This window comes from Lemur catta, chromosome 3, assembly GCF_020740605.2.
Source record: "Lemur catta isolate mLemCat1 chromosome 3, mLemCat1.pri, whole genome shotgun sequence".
NCBI classification, from domain to species: domain Eukaryota; kingdom Metazoa; phylum Chordata; class Mammalia; order Primates; family Lemuridae; genus Lemur; species Lemur catta.
This window is the reverse complement of record NC_059130.1, coordinates 118,522,975-118,539,035: the sequence shown is the minus strand read 5'-3', so window position 1 is coordinate 118,539,035 and position 16,061 is coordinate 118,522,975. Positions and strand designations below refer to the sequence as shown.

Here is a 16,061-nt window from a genome sequence, read left to right as displayed (position 1 = left end):
TGCAGGAAGCCACCCCTGACTCTGCAGGGCAGGTTAGATGTCCCAGCCTCAGGCGCCCACAGCCCTGCCTGCAGTGTAATCCTCTGGTCTCTCCTTTAGACCCCATTCCATGAGGGCAGGGGCAGTGTCTGTGCTTGTCCCCCTGTGTTTCAGTCACCAAGATAACTAAAAGGGATTCGCTCACATACTGGGGCTGAGATCCCACACCAGGTTAGTGAAATGTCCCTTCTGTCTCTGCAGAGGCCCCTCAAGCCTGCCCTGCCCAGATGGATCCCTGGATGAAAGGAACAACATCCTGCCCAGCAGAAATGCATGCTGCTTCTGGACAAATAGGCAAGTGGCTATTTCCAAAGTGTGTCCGCCATCACTTGGGCTGGTGGTCATGGGAGCACCTGCTTTTGCAGCTGGACAGACCTGGGAATGCATCCCAGGCTCCACAAATCACATGGCCTAGTGACTTATCTCGTATCCTCACTTTCCTCATCTGTGAAATAGGAATGAAACTTACCTTGCAGGGTATACTGGAGACCTGTGATTTGCTATACAGGACTAACCTAATTAACAAATCCTTTCACCCTGGCCACAGTGACTGGCTCAGGGATGGGCTGTCCACTCAGAGGTGAGCGTCAGCACTTTGGGTAGGAATCCTGGGACTTGGATTCCGCTGGGCTTGAGGCTAGGAGGACATCAAGCTTGTGATAACTGTGGCCATTTTTGTTACCACAAAGGTAGCCAGTCTGAGGGTAGAAACCAATCTATGGGAAGCAGAGGCCAGGTGGGGTGGCTCATGTCTGCAATCCCAGCACTCTGGGAGGCTGAGGCAGGAGGATGGCTTGCGCTCAGGAGTTCAAGATGAGCCTGAGCAAGAGTGAGACCTCATCTCTACTAAAAATAGAAAAATTAGCCGGGTGTGGTGGTGCATGCCTGTAGTCCCAGATACTTGGGAGGCTGAGGCAGGAGGATTGCTTGAGCCCAGGAGTTTGAGGTTGCAGTGAGCTATGATGACACCACTGTACTCTACCTGGATGACAGAGTGAGACTCTGTCTCTTTCTCTCTCTCTCTTACTCTCTGTACACACTCTGTGTGTGTGTGTGTGTGTGTGTGTGTGTGTGTGTGTGTGTGTGTATATAAAATAGGAATCAGCACTAAGAGATACATCCTACTTAAGTCACTTGAGTCCTGGATCAAGCCATTCCTGAAGCTCCTACTGAACTGTACTGTTATATAAACCAATGCTTTTCCTTTTGGTTAAGCCAGCTATAATCTTCTGTCACTCATAACCCCAAAAGTCCCACTTGAAAACACAAAGATTAAATGACATAATGTATACAAATGTAATTCAATAAATACCCATTGAACACCTACCCTGTGACAAGCACTGTGGTAGTTTGTGGCCACCCAGATGGAAAAAACAGAGCCACTGCCTTCGTGAAACTTAAGCTAGTGGGAAGTACCAAGCACACAGCAGATGTTCATCGAAGGTAACCTCCATCCCAGGGCTGGATACGTGGCCTACTGGAAGATTCTCAATGAACATTTACTGAATCAAAAGATTTATCTGAAGCTCCTATTAGCTGAAGTCCAGAGGAGGGACTCCAGGACCAGTGACAGACCGCACGGCTGGTTCAGGGCGAGGCTGTTTGCCCAGCTGTTGTCCAGCAGCTGCAACAAACTTCCCACCCTCCTTTCTGCAGGGAGGGAAGCAAGCGCCCCACTGCAGGTGGGTGATGGCCCAGTTGCCAGCCCTTAACCCGATCTCAGCAGCTCTGGCCCACTGCTGCAGAGGCCACTAAAAACAAGTCCCCAAAGTGCAGGGTGTCTTACTCTTAAAGTTTTTAAAGTTAGGCATCCTTCTGAGAATCTGAAAACAGATACAGAACCTCTCCTCAGGAAAAAAAATGCACATACATTTTGCACTTCCGCGGGCTCACGCGTCCCTTGAATCCAATTACTCTTGAGTAAGAAATACCCTAAGAGTTGTTCTTCATCTAAGATCTTATGACTCTCTGTATTCTTGGTTTGTTGTCACCCCTGAAAAGTTCCATGTGCCCACTGGAAGAATGTGCCTGTCTGAGTCTGTCCTGGCTGCTAGAACAGTATGTGGCTTCAAAACAGAAATTTATTTCTCATGGTTCTAAAGGCTTGAAGTCCGAAATCAGGGTGCAGCACGGTCAGGTTCTGGTGAGGTCCCTCTTGCGGGTTGCAGGCTGCTGTTTTCTTGTTGTCTCCTCACATGTTAGAAAGAGGGCAAGGGAGGTCTCTGGGGGTCCCTTTTATAAGGGCACTAATCCCATTCATGGGGGCTCCACTGTCATGACCTAATCACCTCCCAAGGGCCCGACCTCCTAACACCATCATCTTGGCAGTGAGGATTTCAACACAGGCATCTGGGGAGGGGACACACTCAGTCTATAATAATGCCCAGGAGGATCCTACTTCCTCTTGGCGGAATCCTCCAGAGGAGCCAGGGCCTCTTGGTTAGTGTCTTGGCCTGGTTAGACCTCCACACAGCAGAACTTGAGGCAAGAGCTCATGCACAGACAGCTTGTCTGGGAAGTGGTCCCAGGGCGTGGGAGTGGGAGACTGGGGGCGGCAGACCAGGGAGGAGGGGAACCACATTGAGGACGCCATATCCCGTTCTTCACCGAGTGGGACATGGGGACTGGTCTTGCCGGGACCTTCTGTCTTAGTCGTTTTGTGTTGTAACAGAATGCGTGGGGCTGGGCAATTCATAAAGAGGGTTATTTAGCTCACGGTCCTACAGGCTGGGAAGTTCAAGGGTATGACGCTGGCACCTGCTTAGCCTGTGGGGAGAGTTCTCGTGCTGCCTCATGACATGACTGAGAAGGTTGCAGGGGAAGCTGACACGTGCAAAGAGTCGACCCCACCCCCACCCCGAGGAGCATCCTGGCTTTATAACAACCGATTCTCGCTCTCGTGGGAGCTAACCCATTCCTTTGAGAGCAAGAACTCATTCCTGAGACAGCAGCAAGCCACACATGAAGGACCCAACACCTCCCACTAGGCCCTCCCTCGCAACACTGCCACACTGGGGATCACATTTCAACGAGTTTGCGTGGGGACAAACCACATGCAAACTGTGGCACCTTCTGAGGAGCTGATAGAATGTGCCTCAGAACTGTCCACCCAGGGACAGGAGAGGAGAGTGCGTGTCCCTTGGCCCATTTCCCACGGGCAAAGGGTGGGCCCAAGCAACGTATTGTTCACATGCTTCCAGGCTACACACCCTTGAGTGCAAGCAGCTTCCTGAAGACAGTGACCGAAGCCCGGTGCTGTCAGACACACCTGCACAGAGCTGGTGGCCGTGGCAACAGCAGGAGTCAGGGTGGCTGAGCGGACGAGATGGGGCCCAAGAGGCGTGCGGTGCAGGCAGATTTTTCAGGGAATTAATAAACTTCCAAAACAGCTTTTTGGCCGTTGGGAAGTACTGGATAGCACGCAGTTAAATTTTCCACACTAGATCTCAGGCCCTGAAAAAGCAACTTGATAAAGCCTATTTGTGCCCCCAGCCCCAGGGGCTGGGATGAAGCTCCTCCACGAGCAGAGACCAGACCGTGCAGAGCGGACCCTGCAGGGTTAGTTCCGGGCATCTCCTCTCTGGCAGGGTGAGCACTGCAGACATTGAGCATCGTGCAGAAGCCACCAGAGTGCTGTGGGGAGAAGTGGTGCCACGTGGGGACTCCCAGAGAGCCTGGGCCTGTGTCAGCCACTTGGCATTCCCGCCTGCACTGGATGGCTGAGTGGACTTGGACAAATCATCTCTCAAACTGGGATCTTAACTCCCAGCAACCTCCTCCCCCATAGGGCCATGTTGATGTAAAATGCAACATACATGGTGAGCACTTAAATGACAGCTGTAATTTACAAATATTAGTTAGCTGAAATTCTAGTCATTCCATAGGTAAGTATATCTCGGGCACCAGCTCCATGGGTTCGTTTTTACATTCATGGGAGCCTACGACATGCCCAGGTCCAAGTTCAGTGGAGAGTGAATGGGAGCCTTGAAGCGTGGCTCATTATCTAGCAGCTTCCAGTTTAATGGAACAACTGGAGAGCACCACGTCACACTGTCAGTGACGGCCAGGTGCACCCCACGATGCTCCCACTCCCTGCAGCAGGCGAGCCGGCCTGTGCTGCACGCGGGAGGTGGCACGTCTGAGCTCCGTGCTGTCCAGACAAGGAGGGGAGGCGTGTGGGCTGAAGCAACTGGGAAACCAGGCCCACCAGTAGGATCCTGTTCGTGCTGTCATAACCATCTGTTGCGGGCCAGACATTCGGCTGCTTGGCAAGCGGACCACGCTTCCTGTGAGTCATGCAGCTTAAAACCCTGCCTGGGAACTCCGGGAAACAGCCAAAATACTAGGGACAACCCCCAGGGTGACTGCCACACCCAGCTTAGTCCCTTCTTGGTCCCTGGAACAGATAGTTCCCTTCTCCTCCCCACACAGGGGAGAGATCTGATCTTGGCAGAGCAGTGTGCGAAAGGCCCACTGGGGCATTTTTCTTGCTGCCACCCTATGGCCAGCAAAACCCAGGCTGTTTCGGGCAGGTAGGGGGAGAGGGCACCTTAGCAGGGAAGGGACTAGGGTGATGCTAGAAGCCCTCAACCAGCCTGGCAGCTGGGCCACCCAGCACACCCCCAGGTGAGCAGAAAGGTGGCCACCAACACACCTTCTGAGCCCACTCCTTTGAAAAGAGGTAGAAGACACAGGAAGAGAATTGTCTCTTTTCTGCAGGGCAGGTGGCATGTCCTCTTGCTTCAGACACTAGCGACGAGAGAAGATGTGATAAATGCATCCAGAGGTTTCAACCACACACAAACCGGTCATGGAAGTTTGAAAGATATTTATTTAAAAACAGAACAAAAAAAGCTTTGGTATTTTAAAACCCAACAGTCATCAATCACTAGAAAGTTAAACACCTCCCCCAAAGCCCAAAGTACAAAACGACAGATCTCCACAGGCTCAGGTTAAGAAAGGACGTGCAAACCCTAGGATGACAATGTGACCACAGCCTCCCCGCAGGCCGTGCAGCCACTCGGGGCGCCCAGGCCCAGCCGAGGACTGTGGGGCCTCCACACGCCACCGAGGCGGCTTCGACCAGAGCCCACTGCCAAGGTCACTATCTAAAGTGGATGCAAAATCCATCCAGCAAAATCTCAGTAAAAATAAATTAAAAATTCATTCAAGAAAGAGCACATTAAATTAGGAAAAGAAAGCAATTTCTCCTAGACAAGAGTCTTTTCAAAAGAAGGTCTATTTCCTGGGACAGAAGAAAGGGGGAAAGTAGAAGGAGTGAGTTCAATTTCAAGTATTTGCCATTTAGGTTCATTTTATTGATTCGAAAGCTTACAGAAAGTCCACTGGCCCCTCCCCTCCCCTGGAAGTGACGACACTCGTTCCTTCCAACGCAAACTCTGGAGTATCCACACACGCTTCTGTGTCACTGGTTTCCCCCAACAAGGCACAAAGGGTGGCTGCTTCCAAAGGATCCCTTGTTCCTAGCAGCAGGACTTGCAGTGCTGGGTGTCTTGTGCAAACGGTGGCTGAGAGCAGGACTGTTAGTTCACTCAGACACTGGGATCTTCCTGTTCAATTCACAAAACAAGTGATTATTACTCACTGCCAACCCCTGTGGCCAGCTACAGAAACACCAAGGGAAGCAGGCTATGGGGACAGCCCTGGTGGCACCCCGCCCAGGCTCTGAGCCAGCCGTGCAGAGAGCTCCGGCCCCAGGTTGTGCGAGATTCTTTACCAGGGACTCAGTTCCCTGGGCTCGGCTATGGCATGGCCTAGCTGGAGCCCGAGTCAAGGAGGGACATGGGTCAGTACCCATGAAGGTGGTTGGCCCATGTCCCAACTGTGCGGGGAACAGAGGAGGCATGCAAGAGGACAGAGAAGCCACCAACCAGCAGGGAAAAGCAGCTGCCTGCTTAAGAGACGGTAAAACCCACACAATGCAAATGTAACACCTGTTCCAGGACTGCTAGCCAAGGGAGGCGACTTGGGAAGGCCTCTGTGCATTTCTTTTTTTTTTTTTTAAGCCAGTCAAATTTAGCAGTGGGGGGTCTGTGCATTTCTTTTTGATCCTCCTCTCAATTTGTTCTTCAAGCTTGAGGAGCTCAGACCTGCCGCCCACCCTTCTGCTGCTCCCTTGGTCAAGCTCTGCTGCCCTTGCCAGGTCCTGGTCTCAGGCCAGAAGGTAGAAACCAGAAGCCACTGGCGTGTCTGCAGACGTGACGGGCGTTTCTCCCGAGTGGGATCTGGGCTCCGTGACTACACAGGAGCACAGAACCAGAGCCTCATGTACCCCTCTCCTGTCACTGTGGTTTGACAAGAGGAAAGGCGAGGAGAGAAAAGAAGGGAGGGGAGAGAAGGGAGGAGGGGCTGTAGGAAACTGCAGGGGAATGATACCATCCTGTGCTGACGAGAGGACCACCTCAGACTGAGGCCCACGGCAAGGGACTGACCCCCGAACACAATGAACAGGAGCTCAGGGGAGGCTGGGGTAGGTCCAGGGGTTTGTCGCAGTTATTTTTAAATGCTGAGACTGCGGGGAGGGGAGGACTGCCCTGGGAAACCAGCGGACTCATCTGTTCACACCTGCGCTGCCACAGCGGTCCCTGCCTTGTGGTCTCCTCTCGGAAGCCACTTTCTCATGTCCTCTCAAGACAAACTCGAGCTCCCACTCTGGTGCTGAGGGCTGAGGGCACCGGCTTCGAAGGACAACTGTTCCTGCCCGGACCTCGCCCGCCTCACCAGGCCAGCCTGAGACACAGGCCCGAGGACCCGACGGCGGCGTCCTACCTTACTCCTGAAGAGGGGCTTGGCTCCAGGCCCACAGTACTCGTTGTAGATGAGCTTGAAGAGGAAGAGGTGGAAGAGGGTGATGAGGGAGGCCACGCTGAACCAGAAGAGGAAGGGCAGCCCAGGGTCCTGCTGGGCCATGTGCTCGTCGTGGGCCAAGATGGCCTTGAGGTGCAGCGTGTGCCGCAGGTCCTGCAGGTGCGTGAGGTCGGTGGAGATGTATAGCAGCGGCGTGATGGGCTGCGTCACCATGACCGAGAAGGTGTGGCCCCCAGGCGCCGAGGTCAGCTCCACGGGGTCGTCCAGGCAGCCCGCCTCGCAGGCGTAGATCTTCACGGGCTGGCCGCGCGACTCCACGGACACGTGCAGGTAGGGCTTGCCCTCAGCGTCCGCCAGCACGGCCAGGTTGATGTGGTCGTTCTTGTAGCGGATGCCGTGCAACGCGTAGCTGTTGTGCAGCACGTCGGGGTCGGCCTGGAACTGGAGGTGGTTCTCCGTGAACTGCAGCCCCCCGAAGCTGAGCACCATGCCCTGCAGGATGCCCGGGGCGCCCACCTTCACCAGCCCCTTGCAGCCGCGCTTCTGGAGGGTCAGCTTCCACAGGTCGGAGAGCTGCAGGATCTGCTGCACGGTCGACAGCCGCCCCGGCCAGAGGTTCTCGGCATGCATGGTGGCGTGGCCACTGAAACAGTGGTCTTCGTAGTTGAGCGTCGACTCCATCTGGTCTCGCTCCCTGTGGCTCAGGGAGGGGCTGAGCAGCGGGGCTGGAGAGCAGGAGAGCATGTAGTAGAGCGTCAGGTTCACAGTCAGGCCGGACGGCGTGTGGGCGTCAGTGATCTTCTTCATCTCCACTCCTGTAACACCACAAAGGCTGCCCGTTACGGGGGAAGGCACGGCTGGGAGGCAGAGGATACGAAACAAACATCGAAAGCGGCAGAGGAGTGAAACGTTAGGCCACAGTGACGGAGACAGCAGTTCCAGTCTCCCTCCAGTACGGGAGAAAGTCAGTCTGCCTGTCTTGTTCACGTGGCCAACTTGAGCCTGTGGGCCCGAAACCTAAACTCCCATTAAAAGGCAGCAGGGCCTGCTGCCAGAGCCGAGACCACCACCAGCTTGGCCAGGACGTGGTGCCAACCCTATGGTCCGGGCCCCCTCTGCCAGAACACTCATCAATGCCCTGGCCGGCTCCGGCCACTTCTCTGTTCCATCATCTCTCCCTAGTCCTTTAGCTTTAAATGACACCTCCTAAATTTGTATGAATTTGGGTATCATACCATTATCTCCCAAATTTATATGAATCCTAGACTCAAACAGCTAACCACCTGCTTGGTGTCTCCACCTGGACACAACACATCTGACAGGCATTTTGAACCTCACATGATTTGAACTCTTTCAGCCCCAGAGCAAGCCCTCCTCAAGTTGTCTCCAAACCCCCCAAATTCAGAAGACATCCCCAACGTCTCACTCCCCACAGCCAGTTCACAGTAAATCGCAGCAGCCCCGCCTCCAAGACTATCAGGACCCACTCATGTCTGTCTCCTTGACCACAACCCTGGTCCTGGCCACCTCCCCCTCACCTGGTGGCCATGCATCCACTTCTGCTCCCCAACAACCTACACTCTGCACACAGCAGCCAGGGGGCTCTTTTAAAAACATACATCAGATCATGCCTCTGCCCTACTTCCCGTCCCTCTTGGAATAAAATTCTCTGTCCTCACCAAGGGCTGCACAGCCACCCTCACTCTCTGACCTCATCTCCCAACACTCTGCCCTTGCTGGCCACACCAGCCACTCAACCAAACCTGCTCCTGCCTTAGGGCCGTGGCCCTTTCCCTTGCGGTCTCCAAGCCTAATCCAGCCCGCTCCCAGATCACATGCCGGCTGCTCCTTCCCAGGCAGGTCTCAGCTTAAGTGCTTCCTCCTTCGAGAGGCCTCCCTGACAAATGGAGCTACACCAAGGCCCCGCCCACCCCTCCCCACACTCTGCCCCCCCCACTGTGCCCACCCTTGATCCCATATTTTAAATTTTTCTCCACACCACGTTTTATTCTAAAAAGCCATGTTGTTTAAATCTTCACTTTTCTAATGTCTGTCTTCCTCCCAACCAGAATTTAAGCAAGCACCGTGAGAACGCGAACTCTGCTTTGTTCACTTCTGTGTCCCCATGCATAGAGTAGCCCCTGGCAGCGGCATTCATTAAATACTTTTTGAATGAACTAAACTATCTCTGAGCAACCAAACACAAGGGTTCAGAAAATTGGAACCCTGGACACCAAAATCCCTCTCATCCAGAATAAGATTTTCTTTTCTTAAACAGTCAACAAGGGAAAGAGGTTTTCATCTGGCAGGAACATTCCAACCTGCTGAAAAAAGAGATTCTCCAACCTCCCCAGGAACAAGCTGCAGCCACAACAGCCGGGACACACCCCGGCCCAGATAGGAGCATGTCAGGAAGCCATTGCCTTTCGCCAGGCAGACTGAAAACTGAGGAGAGTCAGGGATCTGCCTGCTGGTTTAATCTTTACAAACTGACCCTAAAATACTCCACTCTGTTCAAATCAGGCCTTACCTACAAGAACAAATTTAAGGCCTGACCTTTACACTCAGTTTTTCATTAAAATCTCATAAAAGCCTTCTGAGCTAGGTGTTATTATTATTGAATACAGGCCCAGAGAGATTTGATGACTAATTCAAGGTCACACAAACACTGAGTGGTTAAGCATAGATTCAGCCCCCTGACAAATGTCAAGCCCAAGTTTTAACCACCCCACTACCACCTACAGGATCACCTCTGCAGACCTTGGAGGGACATCTCTAGGGTGGACCATGTGCACGCGGGTGCAAGGTGTGGACTGTGGACCAAGCACTTGCCAGGCCTCACCTGGACTGAAGAGCTGAGCCCAGAGGCGCTGGTGGTCCTGAAGCAGCTCCCCGGCCGGCATCTCCAAGAGCTCCAGCATTTCCTTCCGTGCCAAGTCCTGGAGCACCTTGAGCTCCTTGGCTGCTTTGCTTTTGAGCACCTGGGTGTTAATGGGGCCTGAGACATGCACAACCCACAGTACTGTCTCATCCACCTGTGTCTTGGGAGCCACTTGGAGCCGGTTCACTAACTTCTTGGCAGCCACCACCACCAGGTGCACCAGCCCCGTGGAAGTAGGCGGGGACCGGCCTGAGTAAAGGAGGAACTGATGATCTCCAACCTTCTCCAGGGTACTGGTGAAGGCCTTGGGGACTGGGCTGGCAGTGGGCCCCACAGTCTGCAGCGCTGCCACGCGCTCCGTGGGATTGTTGAGTTGGATGTGCTGCAGATAGACGTGGGGTCGGCCACGGTGCGCCAGAAAGTCCTCTTGCAGCAGCACGCAGTCGTGGCCGGACCCCGCGGCAAGGCCGGAGGCCGAGGCAGGTCCAGGGACGGCGACCGCAGGGCCGAGGCCCGGGTTCCCGAGCTGCAGGCAACGCACCCGGCGGAGCAGCCCCTCCCGCAGCAGCAGCACCGCCTCTCCAGCTTCAGCCAGCGCGCTCAGCGGGCGCAGCTGCACGAAGGGCACGAAGTCCGGCGCCACGGCGGGCTCCCGCTCTCCAGGGGTCACCCAGAGCCGGTTGGCGGCCACGTCCAGGGCCAGGAAACCGTTGGCCACCAGGGCCGGCACTCCAGGGCCCAGCGGTACAGCCTCGCCACGCTCCCGCAGGCCGCGCCAGGCGCGGGTGGCCGCCTCCAGGCAGGCAGAAGGCTCGGCGGCGCCCGGCTTGCCGCGGGCCCAGGGCAGTAGGTGCAGGCCACCCGCCGCCCGCCGCGCCCCGGAGCCCCCAAACCACAGAAGCAGCAGCAGGAGGCCGAGCAGGCAGAGGAGGCGGCGGGCCCAGCTGCTCGACAGCAGTCCCGGCAGCCCTTTAAGCCGCTGCTGCAGCCACATCGGGCCGCCAGGCGCGGGCAAGGGCGCGGGAGCGGCCGCCGGACCCGCCGCCCAGCCCACCGGCCCGGTCGCCCGCGCCTCAGTCCCGGGCTCCGACCGTGGCGACCACCCCGGTCCCAGCCGCAGCCGCCGCAGCAGCCGCCACCGCTGCTTCCTCCTTCTTCTCGGTTGCCCCCAGCCGTCAAACGACACCGGCCGTCAAGCGCCGCCGCGCCTTTTGCGACAGATGGAAAAGGGGAGGGCGGAGGGAGGAGAGAGGGGCGGGTCCGGAGAGGAGGCGGAGCCACCGCGGGGGCGGGACAGGAGCCGCCGGGGGCGGGACCATCGGTTCCCAGGCCTGAAGAGTGAAGTCCAACAGAGTGAAGTCCAAGTGGGGAGGTCCAGGGAGGATTGGAGGCATCCAGTTCACTTGTTAAGAAAAACATCGAGGCAGCCAAGCCGACCACGTGTTGGGCCCCGTTTGCTACTGATGGATTCAACAGGCTTAAGATTAAAAATAAAACCACAACTCTATTGTTTCTGTGCAAATGATGATCCTCACTGCAAAAGAACTTGGAACAGTATGGAAAAGTACAGGGGAAAGAAAGAAAGGAAGAAAGAAAGAAAAAGAAGGAAAAGAAAAGTAACCCCTGGAAACTAGACTTTGTAAGAGATTTTTGTTGACAATCTTCCAGACCTGTCTGGCTGCACATACACCACTCGGGGACACAGATCCAGCCCAGCACTGTCAGTGTCTCTACCACACCTGATCATCTTTACATCAGCCCTGAGTTTTAACTTATTAAAAGACTCTAAAGTCTCATATTTTGAAAATGCCTTTAAATTGTAGATCATCGATGCAAAAGAGAAATTTTTGCTCTGTATCTTAGGAAAAAACTCAACATGTGCATGGGAGCGGACAATGGGCGATTGTTTCCGCTTTGGTTTTAGGACATTCCAAAGCCAGACAGTGCTTCCCAGTTGTTGGAAATTAAGTGGTCATTTGAAGTGGCTTCTGGTGGGCTGTGAGCAGACACAGAAGTGTTTGTCAGAGGGTGCCTGTCCAGGGGATCCTACAATATGCTTCCACTTTTTTAAAAAAAGATCATGGTCAAAACACAAACACAACATTCTAAATTCTCATTGGGAGTTCATACGCCCCACAGAATATGTTCATGAACACATGGGAATCCATGACCTCAGTTACTAATATATTATAGAAAGCAATCAATCCAGCCCCCTTGTGAGGCAGAAGTATTTGGGAGGCCCAGGGAGGTGAGCAAAGGACCATCCAGCCTTGATCTCATCTATGAAATGGAGATGACCAGAGAAATGAGGATAAATAGGTTCATGCACGGAGAGCAAGCATGCATGACACATGGTAAGTGCTCAGGAAGTGTAAACCCATGTAATTATTTTTGCTACAAACATTGGTATAATAGACATATACGTTGGCCCACTTCTGTGAATGTTTCCAGGGGAGCAATTACTGGAAGCAGATTCCTGGATCAAAGAGAAGGCTCCTTACTCATGCTCTCAACTCCCTTGCCACTCTCAAACACTCCAAGGCAGGGTGGGGGTGGGTGGGCGGAGGTGGTGGGGCTCATAGCCACATAGTCACAGCAAAGCCAGGGGTTCAGAGTAAAGGCTTGGTATCAGGCTGCCTGAGTTTCGCATCTTGGCCCTGCCCCTTGCTAGCAAGTTGGCTAACCTCCCGGGGCCTTGGTTTCTTTATCCATAGAATGGGGATCATAGGACAAAGTGGAATTGCTGAGACTCTAAACTGGACAAGCACATGAAGCCTTTTGCACGCTGGCTTAAATTATTTAATTTATTTGTACTAGGAAACTAGAAACACCAGTACATGATACAATATTCAAAAAGCACAGGCTGGCCACAGTGGCTCATGCCTGTAATCCTAGCACTCTGGGAGGCTGAGGCAGGAGGATCGCTCAAAGTCAGGAGTTTGAGACCAGCCTGAGCAAGAGCGAGACCCTGTCTCTACTAAAAAAAAATAGAAAGAAATGATCTGGGCAGGGGGAAAAAAAAAAAAAAAGAAATGATCTGGACAGCTAAAAAATATATATGTATATACAAAAAAAATTAGCCAGGCATGGTGGCACATGCCTGTAGTCCCAGCTACTCAGGAGGCTGAGGCAGAAGGATTGCTTGAGCCCAGGAATTTGACGTTGCTGTGAGCTAGGCTGACGCCACGGCACTCACTCTAGCCAGGGCAACAGAGTTAGACTGTGTCTCAAAAAAAAAAAAAAAAATGCACAAAAAGGTGAAGAGTGATGGTTACCTGTTCCTTGATATTCTTCCAGACATTGTATTTGCTTACAGATACACACATATAAGTATAGATACATATATATTTATATTTTTCCTTTCACAAAAGTTGTACCATATGATATATACTTGCATCTGACTTTTTTCACTTAAGGGAACATCTTGGAAATTCCATTATTATTGTTATTACTATTATTATTATTTTAGGGGGGCTCAGTCCCATGGGAGGTGACAACCCCTGTGGCAGCACAGAGTTTGGCCACCCACTGAGGCCACTGCTCTTCCTTATGGCACAAGGCAGCTCCCCTCCAGGCCAGCTGTCCTTTCTGCACCTTCCCAGTAAAACAGATTCCTGTGCCTTTAACAGCCCACAGCATGTGCAGCACGTACCAGAGAAACATCTGGACAGCAGCCACCGCTGGTTAAAGAGACAGGCCCTCCTTCTGGATGAAGCTCAAAGGGGGTTCAAGTTCCAGCAGTTTAGTGAAGGGAACAGGACACAGATCCAAAGGGATATAGGACAGGCTATGCCAGAGTGGATCCTTTCTCCTGGAGAGGCCAGCAGTCTCTAAGATTGATTCCCCCTCTTGACTTACAGCGACTCTGGGGACTTGGGCCATGCATGAGACTCCCATTGCCCAAGGATTTCTTTCTATCCACAGTCCATCATCATCAAGGTTCTCCTTGGACCCCAGCAAATGGAGAGTTAGAGCTGAGTTCCAGTGCTGCCTCCCTTACTGTGGTCCCATATGAGCTGTGTGACATCAAGCAGACTGCTTCACTTCTCTGGTCCCAGTTTCCTCATTTCCCAAAGGAGGATAGTACTTACCTAGCAGGGCTGTTGTGAGCATGAGCTTTGAAAATTGATCCAGCCAACACATGCTCATTCTCCTCCCTCTGCTCATCCTGGCATTTCCTCCTCCAAAAGTCTGGAATCTCAGTCTGCATCCTCCTGAATCCAAAACATCCGGTGCATTCTGGCACCAAGTCCTGTTCCCAGCTGCAGAAACTCCCAGCCCTGGGTCCCAGCTAGGAGGTAGAGGCCCTGGATTCTGCTCACACCTCTTCCCCGACCTTGAGCTTGCTTCTGGGTGCCTCTGGGCCTTACCTTTACCATCTGTACAATGAGATGATCTCCAGGTGATTTACCCATCTTCTAAAAATAACATGTGTTGCCAGGTGCAGTAGCACATGCCTGTAGTCCCAGCTACTCGGGAGGCTGAGGCCGGAGGATCACTTGAGCCCAGGGGTTCAAGGCTGCAGTGAGCTAGGATCATCGCACCCAGCCTGGGTGACAGCGAGACTCTGTCTCTAAAAATAAATAAGAAAATAAAACTAAAGTGTTGACTTTGTTCGAATTGTACAAATAGTATATGTGTATTCATTGAAAAAACAATAAAAATATAAATAAGAAAATAAAAACTACCTGCTGAAAATAATACAAGATATGTAAAAAAAATATATATATATATATATAAAATCATCCCACAAACTGGAAATAATCACTGTAAACATTTGGCTGTAATTTTCTTCCAGCATCGTCTCTATGCCCCTCTACATTGACGAGAATATATTTTTGCTGAGTAGGCCATTCTGTGTGTACGGCCTTTTGAGCTCAGGGTTCTGTGGGTGGTGTGTCCCTTGCTGTGGCAGTCTGAGCGCTGTGGGTTTCTCTCTTCCCACACCAATGCCTGGCCTGCTCTGTGCTGTTCACTGGCATCCAAGACACTCCTCCCCCTTCACTCCTTTGCCCCCTCCAGGGGAGCCCCCTGCCAGGCTAGGGTTGCACCCCCTTCCCCCACTCCTCTGGAGCCTGATCTGCTGGGAAGAGGCTCCTGGGTCCCTGCCTGAGGTCTCTTCCGAGGAAAGGAGGGCTTTTGTCCAGAGGCTGATGGCCCTAGCTGCCATTTGGGACAGGAGCCCTTGCTGTAGAGACCTGTGAGATGTTTACTGGGCTGTGGGCATCTCTGAAGAGTCCTTTAAAACTTTCGTTCATTCATTTATTCATCTAACAATTAACCTCAGGTGCAAGACTGTCTCTGGCTCAGAGGTTGGCCTCCCTGTGACGTTTAAAAGGCCCATGAGGCCGGGCTTGGTGGCTAACGCCTGTAATCCTAGCACTCTGGGAGGCTGAGGCGGGTGGATCGCTCGAGGTCAAGAGTTCAAGACCAGCCTGAGCAAGAGCGAGACTCCGTCTCTACTAAAAATAGAAAGAAATCATCTGGCCAACTAAAATATATATATAGAAAAAATTAGCCGGGCATAGTGGCGCATGCCTGTAGTCCCAGCTACTGGGGAGTCTGAGGCAGGAGGATCGCTTAAACCCAGGAGTTTGAGGTTGCTGTGAGCTAGGCTTACGCCACAGCACTCTAACCCAGGTGACAGAGCAAGACTGTCTCAAAAAATAAATAAATAGGCCAGGCGCGGTGGCTCACACCTGTAATTCTAGCACTCTGGGAGGCTGAGGTGGGTGGATCGCTCGAGGTCAGGAGTTTGAGTCCACCCTGAGCAAGAGTGAGACCCCTTCTCCACTAAAAATAGAAAGAAATTATCTGGCCAACTAAAATTATATATAGAAAAAAATTAGCCAGGCATGGTGGTGCATGCCTGTAGTCCCAGCTACTTGGGAGGCTGAGGCAGTAGGATCGCTCAAGCCCAGGAGTTTGAGGTTGCTGTGAGCTAGGCTGACGCCACGGCACTCACTCTAGCCCGGGCAACACATCTAGATTCTGTCTCAAAAAAAAAAAACAAATAAATAAAAAATAAAAGGCCCATGAAATGAATCCCTTTTGGCGGGTAAGGGAAGGTAGAGATGTACTTTCCGCATTTCCAGGGGCCAGGAGGGCCGGCAGGAGTGTCGATGCCTCCGAACACATCCCTGCCCACCCTCGCCCACTCCAGGCTCAGACCCTCACCCCTTGGGTTTCGGGGACCACTAATGAAATCCTAAGAGCTGGCTTGCTGGGGCTTGTCACCCGTGCAGTTCTAAGGGCGCTACGGCTAATAACGTCACTAAGCCGTGCTAGACCCAGCGAACAGACGCTGTTACAA

At 52.9% G+C, this 16,061-nt stretch overlaps 1 protein-coding gene across 2 annotated transcripts; it reads right to left on the bottom strand.

The window, feature by feature from the left end:
• Positions 1-4,852: 4,852 nt before the first annotated feature.
• On the bottom strand, positions 4,853-10,932 carry KIAA2013 (KIAA2013 ortholog). 2 transcript variants are annotated; one of them, XM_045546113.1, is made up of 4 exons: positions 9,710-10,926; positions 7,384-7,682; positions 6,829-7,308; positions 4,853-5,609 (listed from the first exon to the last, which is right to left on the bottom strand). In XM_045546113.1, the coding sequence occupies exons 1-4, from the start codon at positions 10,740-10,742 to the stop codon at positions 5,592-5,594; spliced, it is 1,830 nt and encodes a 609-aa protein (XP_045402069.1). In that variant the 5' UTR covers positions 10,743-10,926; the 3' UTR covers positions 4,853-5,591. The 2 variants fall into 2 exon arrangements, with proteins under 2 accessions (XP_045402069.1, XP_045402068.1); XM_045546112.1 differs by having other exon boundaries at positions 6,829-7,682; positions 9,710-10,932.
• Positions 10,933-16,061: the final 5,129 nt, after the last annotated feature.